This window comes from Maylandia zebra, linkage group LG12, assembly GCF_041146795.1.
Source record: "Maylandia zebra isolate NMK-2024a linkage group LG12, Mzebra_GT3a, whole genome shotgun sequence".
NCBI classification, from domain to species: domain Eukaryota; kingdom Metazoa; phylum Chordata; class Actinopteri; order Cichliformes; family Cichlidae; genus Maylandia; species Maylandia zebra.
In genome coordinates, this window is record NC_135178.1 from 8692586 (window position 1) to 8710219 (window position 17634).

Sequence of the window (17634 nt, forward strand, 5' to 3'; positions counted from 1 at the left end):
GCACCCACCCGCCCACAACCTCTGCAACACACCAAGGCCCAGCCAGAGCCCTAGCACAGAGCACCCCCAAATCCCAAGCCCCCACGCCTGCCCGGATCCACTCAGGGGCAGCCAGGCTACCAGGCCAGTAACCTACGTCCGCCAGCACAGACCCTCCCCCAGCCCTGCTGCACGCAGCCACAAGGAGAACACCCTCTAAGAGCGACCAGAGCCACTAACCAGGTTATGACCACAACCCCTGGGTTAAGCCCTCCAGGGATAACGTCCCTAGGGATTCTCCAGACACCCTAAGCCTGTCCCTACCTCCACATCAACCACAATGGCGAAGGCGGGACCAAACCACGATCCCCCACCCCCGCTAGGTGATGGAGCCGATCAAAGGAGCCCAGAGGGATTGATCTAATGTGGTGGCAGAGGCTGTCTCGAGACTAATGTGATCTATTAGATGGTTTCTATATTGGCTAGAATTAAGATTATTTTTATTTTTCCAGTTCATGAGGACCGTTTTCTTGGCGATGCATAGGGCAGTAAAAACCATGTGGACTGTATTAGTTTCTGTAGTGACATCATCCAATTTGCCCAACAAGCACACTAAAGGGGAGGTTGGAATTTCAGACACTTTGATAAGTCTTCACATATCTCGCGCCAAAACTTCTGCACTGGTGGACAGAACCAAAGAGCGTGGATGTAATTGTCTGGTGTATTGCCTTGACAGTGTGAGCAGTTGTTGGAAGATGTAAAGCCCATTTAGAACATCCGATGACCTGTATAGTGCACTCTATGTAGTATTTTGTGCTGTATTAATTGCAGACTGGGATTTCTAATCAATTTAAAGGTTTTTAAGCATATCTGAGACCAGAAGTTTTGGTCTAAGCCGACTGATAAATCTGCTTCCCACTTTGCAATAGGAAGGGATATTGATTCATCTATTTTAGAAAGTGTTCTGTATATTTTAGACAATAATTTGGGGGATTTAAGAGTAAGAAAATGTACCGCGCTTGGTGGTGTTTGCAATTCAACTTGACTGAGGTTAAATTTCTTTTTTACTATGGATTTAATTTGTTGATATTCTAAAAATATTTTCTTGTTAATCCCATATTGTATAACTAGCCTGTCAAATGGAATAAAGTCTGTTCCTTCCTGAAATGCTAATTTAGATGGAGGCAGAATTTCAAATGGGTACACTATCTCGGGTGACTGATGTTTCCCAAGTTTGTCTCAAAGGCCATTTTGTTTTTGTGTCTAAATAAGCAGAAGTTTATTTCCCTGCAGAGATAGCTTTACCAGCCTGCGTACACTGTACAGAAAACAAATGCTACCAGCTGGAACGTTCTTTCGTTTGAACACACCGGGTAAATATGCTATCTGAATTGCAATAAGGAAAAGTGTCAAGGCTTATTAGTGATAGCTCTTTTATGCTTTGAAGATGTGATCATTTGTATGCACACGTTTTACTTCTTTGAAACTGACTGAATAGAAGGGAAGGGGGGAAGTATCATGCAGGTGCTGATGGTGATTGGTGACAGGCTGGATTGAGCCTCAAGGGGCTGATTGCTCCCCAGGCTAGCCTATTGCATCGACTGAGAGCACACTAAAGACAGACTGTGGATAGACCTGTCAGTGCCAACCAGAAGAATTCTTTGTCGTCAGACTGCTGCGGTTTATAATCAATGGGTGGCAAGTCATTCAAAAATAACATGCAGTTTTCATACTTTTATAATTATTAGGCCATGGAGTTTATGTGAAATTCCATGATAAGCACTGACTGGCACAAACATTAAAAAACAGACAATAATATAACAACAGAACAACAGTATAACACAACACCAGGCTGTTTATTATAGTTTGACTGAAGAGTTTAAAAAAATGTGGCTTAACCTTCCAATGCCAAGTGCAACTTATTTGATACATGAGTTTTTGAGACCTCACAGTATTTTAACTTTTTTGTAGTCTTTGGTTTCCTTTCTTTTAGTCTGTTTTTGTTAATATTACTAAATTGTTAATTTCCTTGGTCATGTATTATGTCTCATTATAGCCTCCCTGGGCTCCCTGTGTTCTGTCAACTTTGTATGTTCTTGGCCTGGTGTGTTAGTCACTTCCTGTTTTATTTTGTATGTCATTTTCAATTTTGCTTCCACTGTTAGATTTTGTTTAGCTATGTTCCCAGGTGTGTCCACTCTGCCTTTCTGGGTATATATTGTTCACTTCTCCCTCTGTTTTTAGTCGTGTCCTCCCTCATAGTGTGCAAATGTTCAGCCTTCTGTTTCAGCCTTCAGTCACCTTGTTCCTGTTCAGCAAATTATTGTTTGTGCTTTTTGTTTCCTTTTACCTTTTATCAGTATTAAATCTTTGATGTTCATGTACATCAGTGTGTTGCATCCAGCATCTGGGTCCACAATTTGTTACCACACAGCCATCCACATGCTCTACATTTCAATGTGATTTTTTTTAACACTATAACCTTCTTATATGCTTTTGTTTGTTTTAGTTAAACCGGAAGCAACAAATTTCAAATGTAGCAAAAGTGACACAAAGTAAAATCCATATATGCAAACAGATTTTCTTTTTGATTTTTTTTTTATTTAACTGAAGGTTTAATAAACATTTTTATGGCAATTATTAAATAGTTAAAAAATAGCAGGTAACTAGTGTTGCCCTTCAGCCTCCTAGTAGTTGTACTCCTGGTTTAAATTTGAAAATCCTAGTTGACTTCCTTGTTGTTAGTTAGTGCAGTCACAAGATTTTCAGAAAAATGACCTCTAAACTTGACCTTGGGGTTAGGGTTACCTTCTACCTTGAAGCAGAGGTCACTGAGATTCTAACTTTTAATAAATAGCAGTGCTATGTGCTACTGAAAATTTTGAGGGCCTCTACTGCCAATATCAATACCAATACTAATGTGGATACTTTTAACCTTTAAAGGTCTCTTATGTAGGTGAGAGCAGTTTTCTGTTTTTGGACACATGCACAAAAGGTTTCAAACATTTTTCATAGTTCATGTGTGAGTCATATTTTTCAATATCCAAAAAAGCCCCAATTAATTTAATACATTTCAGCAGGCCAGGCTACGTACTGAAGTTAGAGGATAGCAACAAAAAAGTATCAATCCAACCGGACTAGTACCAATGTGATACCAACACTAGTGTGGGTACCGATACAATCACTGTTTTGAGCGATTCGCCCTTCTCTAATAGATACACTTATGATATCAATTTGAAAATCCCAGCCGACATCCTTCTTGAGTTATAATGTTCACAAGATTTTCAGAAAACTTTGCAGCTCTGAGATTTGGACTCATTGGAAATTTTTGGTAGATGCAACTATGTTATTTGTCACAAAGTTGGGTGTCCACACCCAACTTTGAACCTGTAAGGCTGCACCTGTGTTTGAAGTTAAAGTTGTATTTAATGTTTTAGCATAACAAAGTTTAAAAGGTGACAAAGTAAATATGTGAGCAGTTTTTAATTATGTTTATATTTAATTATGTTTATAATTTAATCATAATGTCACACTTGTTCGCATGTTGTTGTTGTGTAACAGTACACCATCCCTTAGAGGCTGCCTCAGTAACAATTATAATAATAAATAACAATAATAATACAGCCTCCTTGTAGAGGTCTTAACTACATACTGCATGTTGTAGCCTGCATTACACATTATGCAAAACACCTGCGTGCCAAATGACAACTTAAATGTGTTTGGTTGCTTTGCTAGCGTACAAACACTCAACAACTCCCCCATCGCCTTCAAATGTTTATGTTTTACAGATGTCTCATGATATTTATGTAGCTCAAAGCACAATGGTTTCCAAGTCCTAGCTCACAGAGCTGTCACTCTTCTCACTTCTGCTCGTACTATCAAAAGACTTGTAGGTCACACTGGATAAAGCAGAGATGATTAAGTCTCAGTTTGAAGCAATGGATTTACAGTTACCAGATACAGCATTAGGTTATTGTGTGGAAATCAGTCAGAGAGGCTGATTATCCTTTATTATCCATTACTTACTCTTATTGTAACCTGTGGGCTTCAATCTGTTGCTCCCTGTAAAGTTGTCCTTGGACAGCTCCTCACTGCCAGCTGCCAACACAGCACTGGTTGTGTTGACTAAAAGAAGCACCTGCATTGTCATTGGGTCTCTGAAATAGTGTTAATTTGACCTTACGGAGAAGTTTTATTCTCTTTATTTATTAGTAGCCTCAGAGTTAAAATGTTTCCATTCAGTATCATCCAAAAAGAACTTGCCATTAAAAAAGTATCTGATTCATGTTTCTTTTGCATAGAGATGATATAAATCTTATTGCATGCTCCCTTTCCATACAGAGAAACGACTGAAGGTTGGCTGTGGCACAGGAGGTAGAGAAGGTCATCTGCTAATCAGAAGGTTGGTGGTTTGATCCCTGGCTGCCCCAGGCTGCATGCCAAACTATCTTTATGCAGGTTACTGAACCGTGAGAATGTTAGACAGAAAACACTTAAAAGAAGAACAAAATGTGTGTGAATGAGGGATAAAATACTTTGAGTGGGAAATTAGAGTATAAAAGCACTACATAAGAACTGATTAACAACGAAACCAATTTAATTGATAAAAGCATTTCTATGCTAGTTTTTATGTGTGTCACCACTCTATAGTTTTCTATCTCTCCATTATCAAAAAATTAGCATAAATGGCTAAAAAAAATCCCAACCTCAATCTTTCAAGAAAGCGCAAATGAAAAAGGAGAGCCCCATTTTAATGACCTGTTTAAATTTCAAAGGCATCAGCAAAAGGACCTTCACATCTAATGTGTTTCTGCAGCCTATTAGCATTCTTAAAAGTCTATTTGTATGCAAACACATGTGTGCTTATACATTCAGGCTAAATACACACTCATACACACATAATGGCCACTGATGGATAGATGTCCTAGGACGATGTAATGGTACAATAATTATGGTGTCAGCCTGAGCTGACCAACTGATGACAGTGCAGTCCCATCTATGTTGCAGAAATGCAGCAATTAACAAGCAATTTGTCTTGTAGAATGAAGATAATTCAAGTGAAATAATAAGCAGGAAGAGAAGCTGTACAAATGATTCCATCTGCATTCTGCTGACCTAACTGAAGCTTAAAAACATCTCAAAACACATAAAGATAAACATTATTTGTCACAGTATTAAAAACTGATATTACACTCCAGAAAACAAAACAAAAAAACAAGTGATTTAAAATCCCTTATGAAACAGATGTCTGCGGTGAAGAATATGATTCAATTTTCTGTCACTATATTCTTGCTAAAAGACGGAACGCTACACTACTTCCACAGGCAGACCTTTTGTTGGTGAGTCATGGATCATTTTATCCATCTTTGTTTGAGAAACAGACCTCAGGATAGGGCTGGGCCATATCATACCGTTCACGGTAATACCGGTATAATGTTGGGCAACGATAAGAAAATGAAATATCGCAATAGAATATGGGTAAAATGCACATGCGCAGTGCCCTTGTTTTCATATGCACATGGCAGAAAAAGCATGGTAGCGACGGAGAATGAGAAGGGCGAAAGTGGACTGTTGAATGAAACTGATGAATCAGAATTGGTTTGTAAAAATGCTGCAACTTCAGTGGTGTGGAACTGGTTTAGCGTTCGTCCGTCAGATACACAACAAAGCACTATTTTTGGTAGAGCATGCTAGCGGGCCGTCGTTATTACAGTGTTTTTTGGAAAATACGGCACACTTAAAATCAATCCTTTGATTTTAAGAAAACTGGCAGTGCCCCTTATAATCCCGTGTGCCTTATGTATGAATTCTGGTTGTGTTTACTGACCTCGAAACGATTTTATGTCGTACACGGCGCTGGAAAATCTGTCAAATGTTTTAGTACGACTTTGCTAAGCTACGAACCCGCACCGCTTGATGGATTGTCGGAGCATTACAGCTATCATAGGCAGGAGCCTGGCCGAGTGATACGTACTGTGCTTCAACATAATATTACCGTATTGTGTGTGTATAACTTCTTTTCAAGTGTTGTGGATATTCTACATGGTTATGCTGAGGATATGTCAGCCAATTTCCACTGGAAATGCCTTTTGGTTAAACTGTCAGCAAGGAATTTGCATTTGCACCGTTAAATTTTTATATAACTTTAATGCACATAAAAACAGCTGCTCATTTAAGTGAAAATCTTTTTTTTTCTGCTCATTCTGTTGGTTTTTGTCTTTTGCCCTTCTCCCCCGTCCCTCTTCTCAGCTGTTTCTCTTTCCCTCTTTCTTTCTCCCCTTCTTTCCCCCAGTCAAGTCTGTCCTGTATTCAGTAAGTGAAAATAAAATAAACAAAAAAAATAAAAAATAAGTGAAAATCATTGATGTTTTGTTTTTTTGCACTAATACAGTTGTGGAGTTGTGAAGTATTTTGTCTCGTGTCAATTATATCGTCAATTATATCGTTATTGCAAATTTTCAAATGTATATCGTGATAAGTATTTTTGGTCATATCGCCCTGCTCTACCTCAGGAACTCATTCCACTGGCTTTATTTCTTCTCAGTCATCACCAGTGAAGACTTAAAGGACCCTGATGCTTTATATATATTTTGTTGTTTTCTCAGCAGGTCTTTGCAATCAGGGAAGGAAAACAAAAAGAAAAAAAGGACACAGTTCTTTTGTTGCGTTTTTGAACAAACCACCATAAAATAAGCTGCAAGTAAAGTTCTGCTTCATAATTCAACAATGTGGACTATAACATTTACCTCCCCATGCTGATGTCTTCAGTGCGGTGGCTAAAGATTAATCCCACTAAAGAGCCTTGAGGTCAAAGCACTGCAAAGGTCAGTGCTCGAAAATATCAACACATATCTCCACATTGATTTTTTAAATGGTTGCTATGCACTACTTGCTTATTGGCCACAGAAAGTGGCTTCAGCACCTGATTTTCCAAGCTATTTTCCAGTTTGGAAACAGAGGAGGCAAAACAGCGGCAGAAAGAAAACTGAAAGACAAGGGGGGAAAAAAGAAACTAAAACAGGCCATGAAGCCAAGTTCACCTAATAAAAGCCCACATTAGATTAGAGATTCCTGCTTTAGGTGCCGGCAGCAAATCAGATAGTTTAAACACCAGGATTGTTGTACTCTTTTAGCGCTCTCAATAGAGGAGTATAGATCACACTTCTCATTAGTGCACCTATCATGGTGTAATTAGTCCCCTTTCCTGAGTCAAAATTGAATTTCCTCTTTGCTTTCCTAACCTTAGTTCATTGAAGCAATAAAGGCCCATATAGCCCCGAAGCCTGTGGGCTTTGTTTCCCGTTTTGCACCACAACGTGACTCTCCTTGTATCGACCCGCACACAGATCCCAGCCTCACCTGACTCGGTGAACCATGCAAAGAGTACCCACTAATGGAGTGGCATCAATAACAGCAGATACAGACTTACAGACACTAAAAGTGTTTGAGCTGCTCTCGCTCATTCACGCTACACAGAAAAGTAGAACACACTGGTTTCTCAGAAAGCAAAATCCAGTTTGGGCTGGTCTCACAGATCTTCTTTGTATAAGGCATAAACAACAAACCTAGTTGTTTGTGCATAAATGTAATCAAACCAGCATCAAATGGTAAAAATAAAGTTAATAGATGACTTCTGTGTAATGTAATTATGGCCTAATTAAGTTTTACAGCTCCACCAGATTACAGATTTAACAGATTACTCACACATACAAGGACCTCATTATGTTACCACTGATCGATACAGTGTTTAGCTCTAACGCCTCGCAGCAAGCAGGTCCTGGGTTCTACTCCTGACTGGGGCCTTTCTGTGTGGAGTTCGCTTATTTCCCTGTGCCTGAGTGGATTCTCTGAGGTACTCCAACTTCTTCCCACAGTGCAAAGACATGCATGCTAGGTTACCTGTTGGTTTTAAATAAGTCCTAGGTGTGAATGTGAGCGTGACTCTGTCTCTGAGTTAGCCCTGACAAGCTGTCAAGGATGGACTGTGCCTCGGCTCCAGCCTTCCCACTCCCCATCCCACCCGTATAAGCCTGAACTGGACAATCAATTAACAAAATGGATGAATATAAGTCCCATTAGCCATAGTGAAATGAATGGTTTCCACTTTCATTAGCTTTTGTATTACGGTGTTATTCATGTGAAACAGCTCCGATATTATCCTTAGCCTCACTCTGTAGTTTTGGAGAGCAGAGAAGCCTTTGATTCACTCCATGTGAAACAGCATTAGGCAAATGACCTAAATAGACCTGAGGCAAAGTTGTGGACTATGTGGATAAAATCAGGCTGGTTGGATGGCAACGATGGGGTGGGGTGGTTAGACGAGTGGTCTGATGTGCCAGTCCTCTGCCCTGCTCAGAGTGTGAGGTGGGATGAAAGGTTTGTGTGCCACAGAAACCCAGCGGCTCTGACAAGGTGGAGTTTTCATCCATTAATAAAGCAAAGAGGCTGTTAAACGGCACGTCACGTCTCCTGATGCTAGCATCCCCATGGAGGTGTTCTGGCAGAGCTGGCCAACAGGGGGAATTAATTCTAGGACATGCACCATGTAAGCCCCATTAATTCACAGCGGCTGCCAAAGGTCCATGTGGAATCCCACACAGTGTGCAGTCCTAAAACTGCTTTAAGTCACGTAATCTGAGCAAAGGAGAATCCCCCAGAATAATAAACAAATACACAGATAGTTGTTAATTTGAGGTCGGAAGGGAAAACAAAGTTTACGCCTTACAAGTCACAAGTACATCGTTACCCCTGAATTCAGTGTCATGACACAAGCACGTGTTATTGTTACAGAGCTTTAAGTCTGAGCTTTCAGTCAACATAAATCTAAGCTTCCTATGACTTAACACTATGTTACCCCTTTCCCTAAAGACGGGAGAGGGATGCTTCCCATTAGACTGTAGCAAATATTTCTCTGTTTATTTTTCTAATAATTCAGTTACTCTACAGTCTTTCCGGATGTTTCCAGGACAAAGTTCCCTTTAACTACACGTTTCTGCTGCTGTGTCTTTCTTTAATGTGTTTTAGAAATTTAAAACAGGTAAAGATGGAAAAGTGTGACATCTCCAGTATCCCCAGTGAGATGGAACTCTACAGGGAGCAGCCAAATAAAAAACCAACCCTGCTTCCTGTAAATTAGCCAAGTATAGAGATTAAAAGCTGTTTTATTTGGCAGACAGTAAACACGTTAATTTCATCCCTACTGGAGAGGCCTCAGAACCATCTCGGGCCACAAACAGCAGAACTCTCTGCCTGGGAGGGATGTGAGATGGGCAAATGAACTGAATCATTTCTTCAACAGATTTGACTCAGCCATGAGGCAGTCTGCAACATCGGCTGCAGACTCACCCACCCCCACTGCTGCTGTTCCACCTCAGACACTTCACACCTCCTCTATTCACCCTGCTCACTCCCCCCCACCCCCAACAACAGCATCCAATACACACTCAACACAAGGCTCCAGCCTGTCTCTCTCAACCACCCAGGTTAGGAGGGAACTGAGGAGGATTAATGGCAAGAAGGCAGCGGGTCCAGATGGCATCAGCTCGAGGGTCGTCAGGTCCTGCGCGGACCAACTGTGTGGGGTGATGGAGCACCTCTTCAACCTGAGCCTGAGGTTGGGAAGAGTCCCACAGCTCTGGAAAACCTCCTGTGTTGTACCAGTGCCAAAGACTTCACGCCCCAAGGACCTCAACAGCTACAGGCCGGTGGCTCTGACATCCCACCTGATGAAGACCCTGGAGCGGTTGGTCCTGGCTCAGCTTCGGCGCCTAATAAGCTCATCACTGGACCCACTTCAGTTTGCCTACCAGCCTGGCATTGGAGTGGATGATGCCGTCATTCACCTCCTACATCGTTCCCTCGCTCACCTGGAGACCGCTGGAAGCACTGTGAGAATCATGTTCTTTGATTTCTCCAGTGCCTTCAACACCATTCTTCCCTCGGTTCTAAAGGACAAGCTGGTGAACTCTGGAGTGGACCATCACCTCACTACCTGGATCCTGGACTACCTCACCGACCGACCACAGTATGTGAGGACTCGGGCTGTGTGTCGGACAGGGTCGTCTGCAGTACGGGGGCCCCACAGGGAACGGTTCTGGCTCCGTTCCTCTTCACCATCTACACTGCAGACTTCTCCCACAATTCCACCCAGTGCTTCCTGCAGAAGTTCTCTGATGACTCTGCAATAGTCGGCCTCATCACTGATGGGGACGACAAGGAGTACAGAGGTCTGACCCAAGACTTTGTGGACTGGTGCCAGCAGAACTACCTCCAGATCAACGCCAGTAAAACCAAGGAACTGGTGGTAGACTTCCGCAGGCACAAGCATTCTCCACTGCAACCACTGAACATCCAAGGTATGGACATTGAGGCTGTGGACAGCTACAGGTACCTTGGTGTTCATCTGAACAATAGACTGGACTGGACTCATAACTCAGACGCCCTCTACAGGAAAGGGCAGAGCAGGCTGTACCTGCTGCGGAGACTCAGGTCGTTTGGAGTGGAGGGCCCACTCCTGAAGAAATTCTATGACTCTGTTGTGGCTTCTGCTATCTTTTATGGCGTGGTCTGCTGGGGCGGCAGCATCTCTGCTGGGGACAGGAAGAGACTGAACAGGGTGATCCGAAGGGCCAGCTCTGTTCTAGGATGCCCTCTGGACCCAGTGGAGGTGGTGAGTGACAGGAGAACGGCGGCTAAGCTGTCATCCCTGATGGACAACATCTCCCACCCCATGCAGCAGACTGTGACAGCACTGAGCAGCTCCTTCAGTGGGAGACTGCGGCACCCACGGTGTGGGACGGAGAGATTTCGCAGGTCTTTCCTCCCCACTGCTGTCAGACTCCATAATAACGACTTTAACTGATCAAGCACACACATCCATACATATGCAATAATACTAAGTGCAATAATCCTTTCTGTCATCGTTGTATTTTTACTCAGTTGTATATAGTATTTGTATTTGTATTCTATTTTTATCTTATTGTATATTTATTTTATTTTATTCTACTGTATATAGTATTTTATTTTATTCTATTCTGTACAGTTGTGTACTGTATTTATTCTTATTGTATTCTAATTTTTGCCTCATAACTTTTGCACTGTCCACTTCCTGCTGTGACAAAACAAATTTCCCACGTGTGGGACTAATAAAGGTTATCTTATCTTATCTTATCTTATCTTATCTTATCTTATCTTATCTTATCTTACAGTTAATATGGAGCCAGCCTGAAGGGTTTTTTTAGAAATGTATTTTTTTTTCTGCATAGGAGGTTGCCGTTTGTTTAAAATGGTAATGATGGTAGTTTGAAGCAGGAAACAGGCGATGTCATGAATCTCGTGATGCCATATATCTTAGCAGGAATATATTTTGTGGTAATGTAAACAGGATATGTGTGGATATAGATTATAAAAAGCTGTGGTAAGGTTTAGCCATGAGGACTTATTGTCTAGAGTAGAGATGGCACGATACCACTTTTTTATGTCCGATACCGATATCACAAATTTGGATATCTGCCGATACCGATATGAATCCGATATAATGTTTTTTAATCAACAAAACTGTTTTTTTTAAATATCTTGCTGCATTTTGTATAAGTTCATACTCAAGTTTAAAACAACAACTACACTAAAGCTATTCTGTTATACCTGTATGCAAAAAAAAAATATTTCATAGTTCAGCAATACTGATCAATCTAATAAACTTAAACCTGCACCATCCTCCCTATTCTGGTATTTTAAAGAGTACTTAGCGTAAATATTAAGCAACCTAACTAATAGGGTTCCAACTCCCAGCAACAACAAAAATAAATAAATAAAAAATAGGGAACCACCCCTCACCCTCCACCTCATGATGCTTAATCAACGTAATCAACCTTAATTTGATGCAGTGTGAAAAAAAAAATGCACAGAAATCAATTATTTTTCAAGAAATATTAAATAGATTCAACATCTTTCTTCAACAAAATTGCAGACTGCACAGATGGTACCTTCCCAAAGGAAAAAGTACTATAGCTTACTAGGGTATATATATTAGACTTAATAGTTACTATATACAGTAATTGACTTCTATTCATTTTACATCAAATTAAAACTTTGGGTGTAAGATTCGGATAATTATTTATTAAAAGCTAGACATTTTAAATGAGAATAAGAAAGAAAAGTATGTCTTTGTGCCCCCTTTTCCCTGTTAATGCCCTATCGGCCCCCCTGGCTAAACTTTGCTAGATCCGCCCCTGCACAGTTACCAGCCGTCAGCTACGTAGAAAAAGATCCTCGAGTAGAAAGTAATAATAAATAAATTCTAACAACAGCTGATCAAGCTTAAACGTGCTGCTGTTGTTCAGCCGCTGGTTTCCTCTTTCTGGTGCAAAGTGGGCCAAAAACAAACCAGAGCGACGGACTTGCGACAGAAAAGCCGATCAGCTGATCATTAAGCAGTTTCATGATTGAAGTAGCAGCCAGAAGAGGCAGTCGCTCCATATATCGTTTGTTAAGCTTAACGCAGGAATGCTTTACAAACATTCAGAGATGGACTTACACACTTGCTTTACTTCTCTCGGGGATAACTTTGTCGGAGATGAAATGCCGGGTTGCTAGCAAAGCTCCACATGCTATCCAGACCACCGACAGGTCCCGCATGCCACAGCCGCTCTATCACGTGATGCATACTGCTCCGACGTGCTAACGTTCTGAGGTGAGTTACGGCGTGTTGCAAGTTTTGTGAGGTGCTTTCGTGATATTTAATGGATCGGATTACATTTTTTAGGTCAGTATCGGACCGATACCGATATGTAATATCGGATCGGTCCATCTCTAGTCTAGAGCTATATTTCTCTTGTAACTGGCTGCAGTTTTTTGCAGATTTGGGAAAAAGAGAGATGTACGTTCCCACAACTAACTACAAAAACCAAATTCAGCCCACAATTTTAAATTGACACTCTGCCCAGTCAGCCAGACTGATTAACTCGTAGACACTTTAAGCTGAACATCAATAAGTTAGCAACAACCTAAAAGACAAACAAGGCTAAATTAGAGAGTTAATTCCCATAATAGACTGTCCTTTAATTTGTTGACTGAAATTAATTCAGAGAAAAATCTCACTGCTTGCCTCCAGCAAAAGCTCAGCAATGGCACTCACTGCAACATTCTTATTATTAGTGTAGCATGTCTGGTTCTTTGTTGAGAAGTAGAAAGAAAAATGCAAGTGAAAGCAAAGAAAACAACATGTTGGCTTTTGCCAGAGCAGCATAAGTAGTTTGATGTGTAAAGGAGCTGTAAATGAACATTAGTGGGATCCACTCACTTGTTTTGGTGCTTTGAGCCCTGCAGATGTGCATGGTACTGTGCCACTGAGTTGAGTGTGACGCTGCAGACTTCACAGGAGTAGCTTCGCTTCAGACCTGGAATCAAACAGAATAGCGCACATTACAGAAACGAATCTGGCAACTGAACAAATGCTTTACTCCAGTGAATTTTTCAAAACTTGATTCAGTAATACAATTTTTGCTCTGCTGCACGTGGCCAATATGAATCAATCCATCACAGTGAGAAGGCATGTCTGCCTTCACGCAGACGGGTCTCAGTCCTGCAGCAGATGAGCATTCATGTGACTTTGCCTTAACAAACTGGTGTTTGCTAAAGAAGACTCCCATAACTGCACTGAAGGAGAAGACTCTTTGTGCAGCAGTCATAGCTCAAAGATCTTTATAGTAAATCCATAGCAGCTGAGACCTTGAGATGTCTGAATCATTTGGAATCTACAACATTTAATGAGTTGCCTATTTTTTTTTCTAAATAGCGACAGCAATGCCCTTGGGGTGATAATGGCTGTATTGAATCAGCGCCCTGTTGCTGCAAATTATAAGCATCCTGTGTAATCGCCTTCATGTTGCACTAATCTTATTGTGGTGTGAAAAATGGCCGTCTTGATTTCCTCGCTCTCGCAATTGAGTTAGCTCCTCTATAAATATGCCTCAGAGCAAAAGGCCAAGAGAAAATAAATGCCACCCTGCACTCATTGAATCACATTTCCATATCCTCCTCAATCAAATTTCCTCACTGAATGATTGTTTGTTAAATCGCTGCGGTGAGGAAAGCGCTGCCGAAACTTTGAAAGTCTTCTTGTTTTTCTGCTTTCAGGGTTGCGGAAGGTGAAAATCTGCAGTGGGCTTGGTCTCGGGTGTTGATGTCAGCTGTTTCCCTTCTACCATTTTGATGGAGGGCAATATTCCCCACAGAGAGCGGCAAATCCCTCCCTTTCACTTCCCCGCTGATAAGCTGTACAATAACCACTCTGTCAGCTGGTCGCCACCATGACTGAGATTTCAATTTTGCACCATCGTCCCCAGACGCAGTCATGAATCGACATTAAATTTCTGCAGCAGGCGGAGAAGCTCTGCCTTGCAGTGCCCCTTTGACAGCCTGCCTCTCAAACTATTTTTGAAAGGGTGAAAGATTATACTGTGACTTCGGTATCCATCATTGGCAGCCACCTGCGGCTCTTCCCACATGGCGCTATGGTGCATGAGCGATGAAGCATCAGAAGCTTTAGGCTTCTGCAATTCCTCCCCTTCATCAACTTTGCTTCCTACTTTCTGAGGCACTGGAGACTCGTTTGTTTTGGTTAACCTGTCCCTTTGCTGAGAAAAACGAGGGTGTGGGGAGCAGCCGATGAGTGGTTGCAGCAGAAGAAAAATGTGCTCTGCAGTCTCATTTGTTTGAGTTAACTTAGGAATTTGGTAACTGTTAAATAAAATAACAGGTTGTGGAGCTGATGCATGCAGAGAAAAAAAAAACACAGACTGATGTCTTCGATCTTTATTCGATCTCACCGTATAAGAAGTATACCTCTAAAAAAGAAGTTGCCAGGAGGTAAACTACTAAACCCAAAAAGGTTAAAAAAAGATGTTTTAGTGGGTGTAATGAGATTCATATCAGCTGCCTATTTAGTTTTAACTTCAGGTCAAATATCCAAAAACATATTTAAGCTAAGAGGAGCTCAGCTCAGTTTTTAGTGTAAAAACAACTCATGCAGCATTTTAGCTGTAAAAACAGATGAAATGCATGCTGGTCTGTGAAAGCTATGAAGCTGAGAGATTTTTCTGGTATCAAGTAATTGTATGTCAAAAAATACCCACAGATACAAGCAAAGCCTTAGTAAAACCTTTTAAAAAGCAATTTATACAGAGCACACAACACCACAGATGTAACACGATGCTAGCATCAGGGTCTAAGGTTACTTCTCAAAGGAGAACACACAACATTTGCAGATATGCATGGGCCATTGACTTGTTTAGCTTGTCCAGTTACTTTCAAGCCTCAAGCCTATAATTCACAAACAGTTGATGCAATATTTTTGTCAATTCCACTGAAATAAAGCTGGGATTTTGTACTTTAATTACATTTTTATTTATTTTAAATCCTCTGTCATAGCGTACAGAGAGAAAACTACAAAAATAAAAGTGAGAAGACTATTTGTCCACAAACGTATAGACTAACCGTACGTGCTTGCACCACTCAAACAGATTCTGAACCTGGGCAAGATCAATTTGTTTTGCAGTGAATCTTTTGCTTTCTCTTAGCTTATTGAGACCTATTGCCTGAAGCTTTGGAAGAGATACTGTTGGCAGTATGACTGATCAGCAGTGCAACATTCTTTGTCGATTGTTTATAAGCAAAGAAAAAGGTGGTACTGGTCCAGGATTCATGCTAAATTAACCAGCAAGCATCTGCCCCACTCAGATCTGGTAACTTTAGCTCATTCTCTCCCTCACTGTAGCATTGAGCCCAGGCTGAAAGAGCATACACTTAATCACTGTTTCTATGAAATCAATTGGGTGCTAAGTTGCAACTGTGAGATTTAGTATAATGAATTGCTTTGCAAAACTGACAGAATAAAATCATTACTCAAAAATGTTTTCATCCCACTGAAGCACTGACTGAAAGTTTCTTAAATTGGACGGTTCAAAAATGTGGGGTAAGAAGAGGCGTAATATCTTGAGGAGAACTCGTCCAATCTAGAGTTTTAAATTAGGGTTCAGCATTACACTTTGTTGAAAAGGACCTAGATCAGCTTGGTGTAATTTCCCCGTCTCTGAGCCTGTTGTTAACAGTATAATGGATCTATTTTAGGCTGGGGAATACAAGAGTGGAGAATACAACATACAGCTGAAAGCAACAGCTTGAGAACAGTGACTGCAAGCCTCTGTTGAAAAAGAGCTAAAAAGTGAGAGAATGAGGAGACCACATGCTAAATTATATCTTCCAGAGAAGCATCCCTGATTAACAGCTGTGATAGTCTGACCCAACACAATTTGTCTGCTGGGTGTTGACAGGCTAGCTAGCCTGTGGTCTAAATTTAGTGGTTTCTGGTTGAGATTTGACAACATCAAAATACACTGAGAGGGACCATTAAGATGGCAAAGACAGAGACGGCCCTTACTTGACCTATGAGAACAAAACTGACAACAGGTTGCAGAAACACATTTATGAATGTTGGTTTCATGGCCAGGTTGAAACAATTCTCATCTTGATCATTCATTACTTTTTTAAACGCAATTTTCTTTCTTATTTTCAAGCTTACTGTTATTACGAGTTGTATGCAATACTGAACACTAAGGAAGAGGAAAGGACTGTTTGTCTAGGTGAGGGGTCAGCAACCTTTAAGACCGCCACCCTGATATTGCCTTTGGGCTTTTGGAGCCTTGACCTGACTTTTAAAAAATAATTGGAAAAAAAGCACTATGCTGCTAAAAAATGAAAAATAGATATTTGCAAAATTCTGCCTAAATATGTATTTTACCTGGTTAATGTGCGTGGCGGGGCGTGGTCTGCAGCGCCACTGCAGGGGAGGTGGACGCGCCCGAGCGGCGCCCGCAATCACGCCTTGCCGCCTTAACGTCTGTGTGCTATCTATGCTGTTGTGTTGTTGTTGGTATGTGTTGGGTGGTGAGCTGAAAAGCTACAGCCGGCTGTGTGCGTACAGCAACCGTGTGAAAAGTGGTCAATAAAGAGATGCTGAAAAGCATGTTCATGGAAACATCGTCGGGTCTGCTGTGGTACGTTTACAATGGGACTTCTGCTCCTGAACTTTCATCTTTACGCTGGACTGTAAGCTGTCATCTGTGAGGCGTTTGTTTTTAACATAGTTCACGGTGGAGAACAGCTGCTGATATAATGTGGATCCGAAGATCCATAATTGGCCTACCTGGGGTTGAAAGTCTCGATAAATGCACGGCGTTTCGGTGGGTACACCGGCTGTGACGCTTATTTTGAGCGATGAAAAAAATAATAGAATATAATTTTAGAGAAGATTAATTAAAGTCAGTACAAGCAAGACAGAATATGTATGTGAAGGAGAAGGAGACAGGTGGAAAGGTGGATATGCAAACAATAGAGATAGTGAAGGTAGATACATTTAAACATCAACAGTCCAAAGCAGACAGAGAGAGAGAGAAAGAGAGGTTAGAGAGGTGAAGAAGAGAGTGCAAGCAGGGTGGAGTGGGTGAAGACAATTATCATAGAAGGATAGCTGCAAAAGTGAATGGGAAGGTTTACAAGATACTAGTGAAAGTTGGGTGTATGGTTTGTAGACTGTAGCATTACCGAAAAAGATAAAAGGTTAAGACGGAGGATGTGATGTTTGGCATGCACACTGAA

General features: G+C 41.2%; 1 protein-coding gene across 2 annotated transcripts in view; it reads right to left on the minus strand.

Annotated features, from left to right (window-relative positions):
- Positions 1-17634, minus strand: part of zmat4a (zinc finger, matrin-type 4a) — a 155930-nt gene that overhangs the window by 16257 nt on the left and 122039 nt on the right. For both annotated transcript variants that reach the window (XM_076890659.1, XM_004565799.4), the window contains one exon: positions 13280-13376. In XM_076890659.1, the coding sequence (XP_076746774.1) occupies positions 13280-13376 (97 nt within the window). The remainder of the gene's footprint in view (positions 1-13279; positions 13377-17634) is intronic.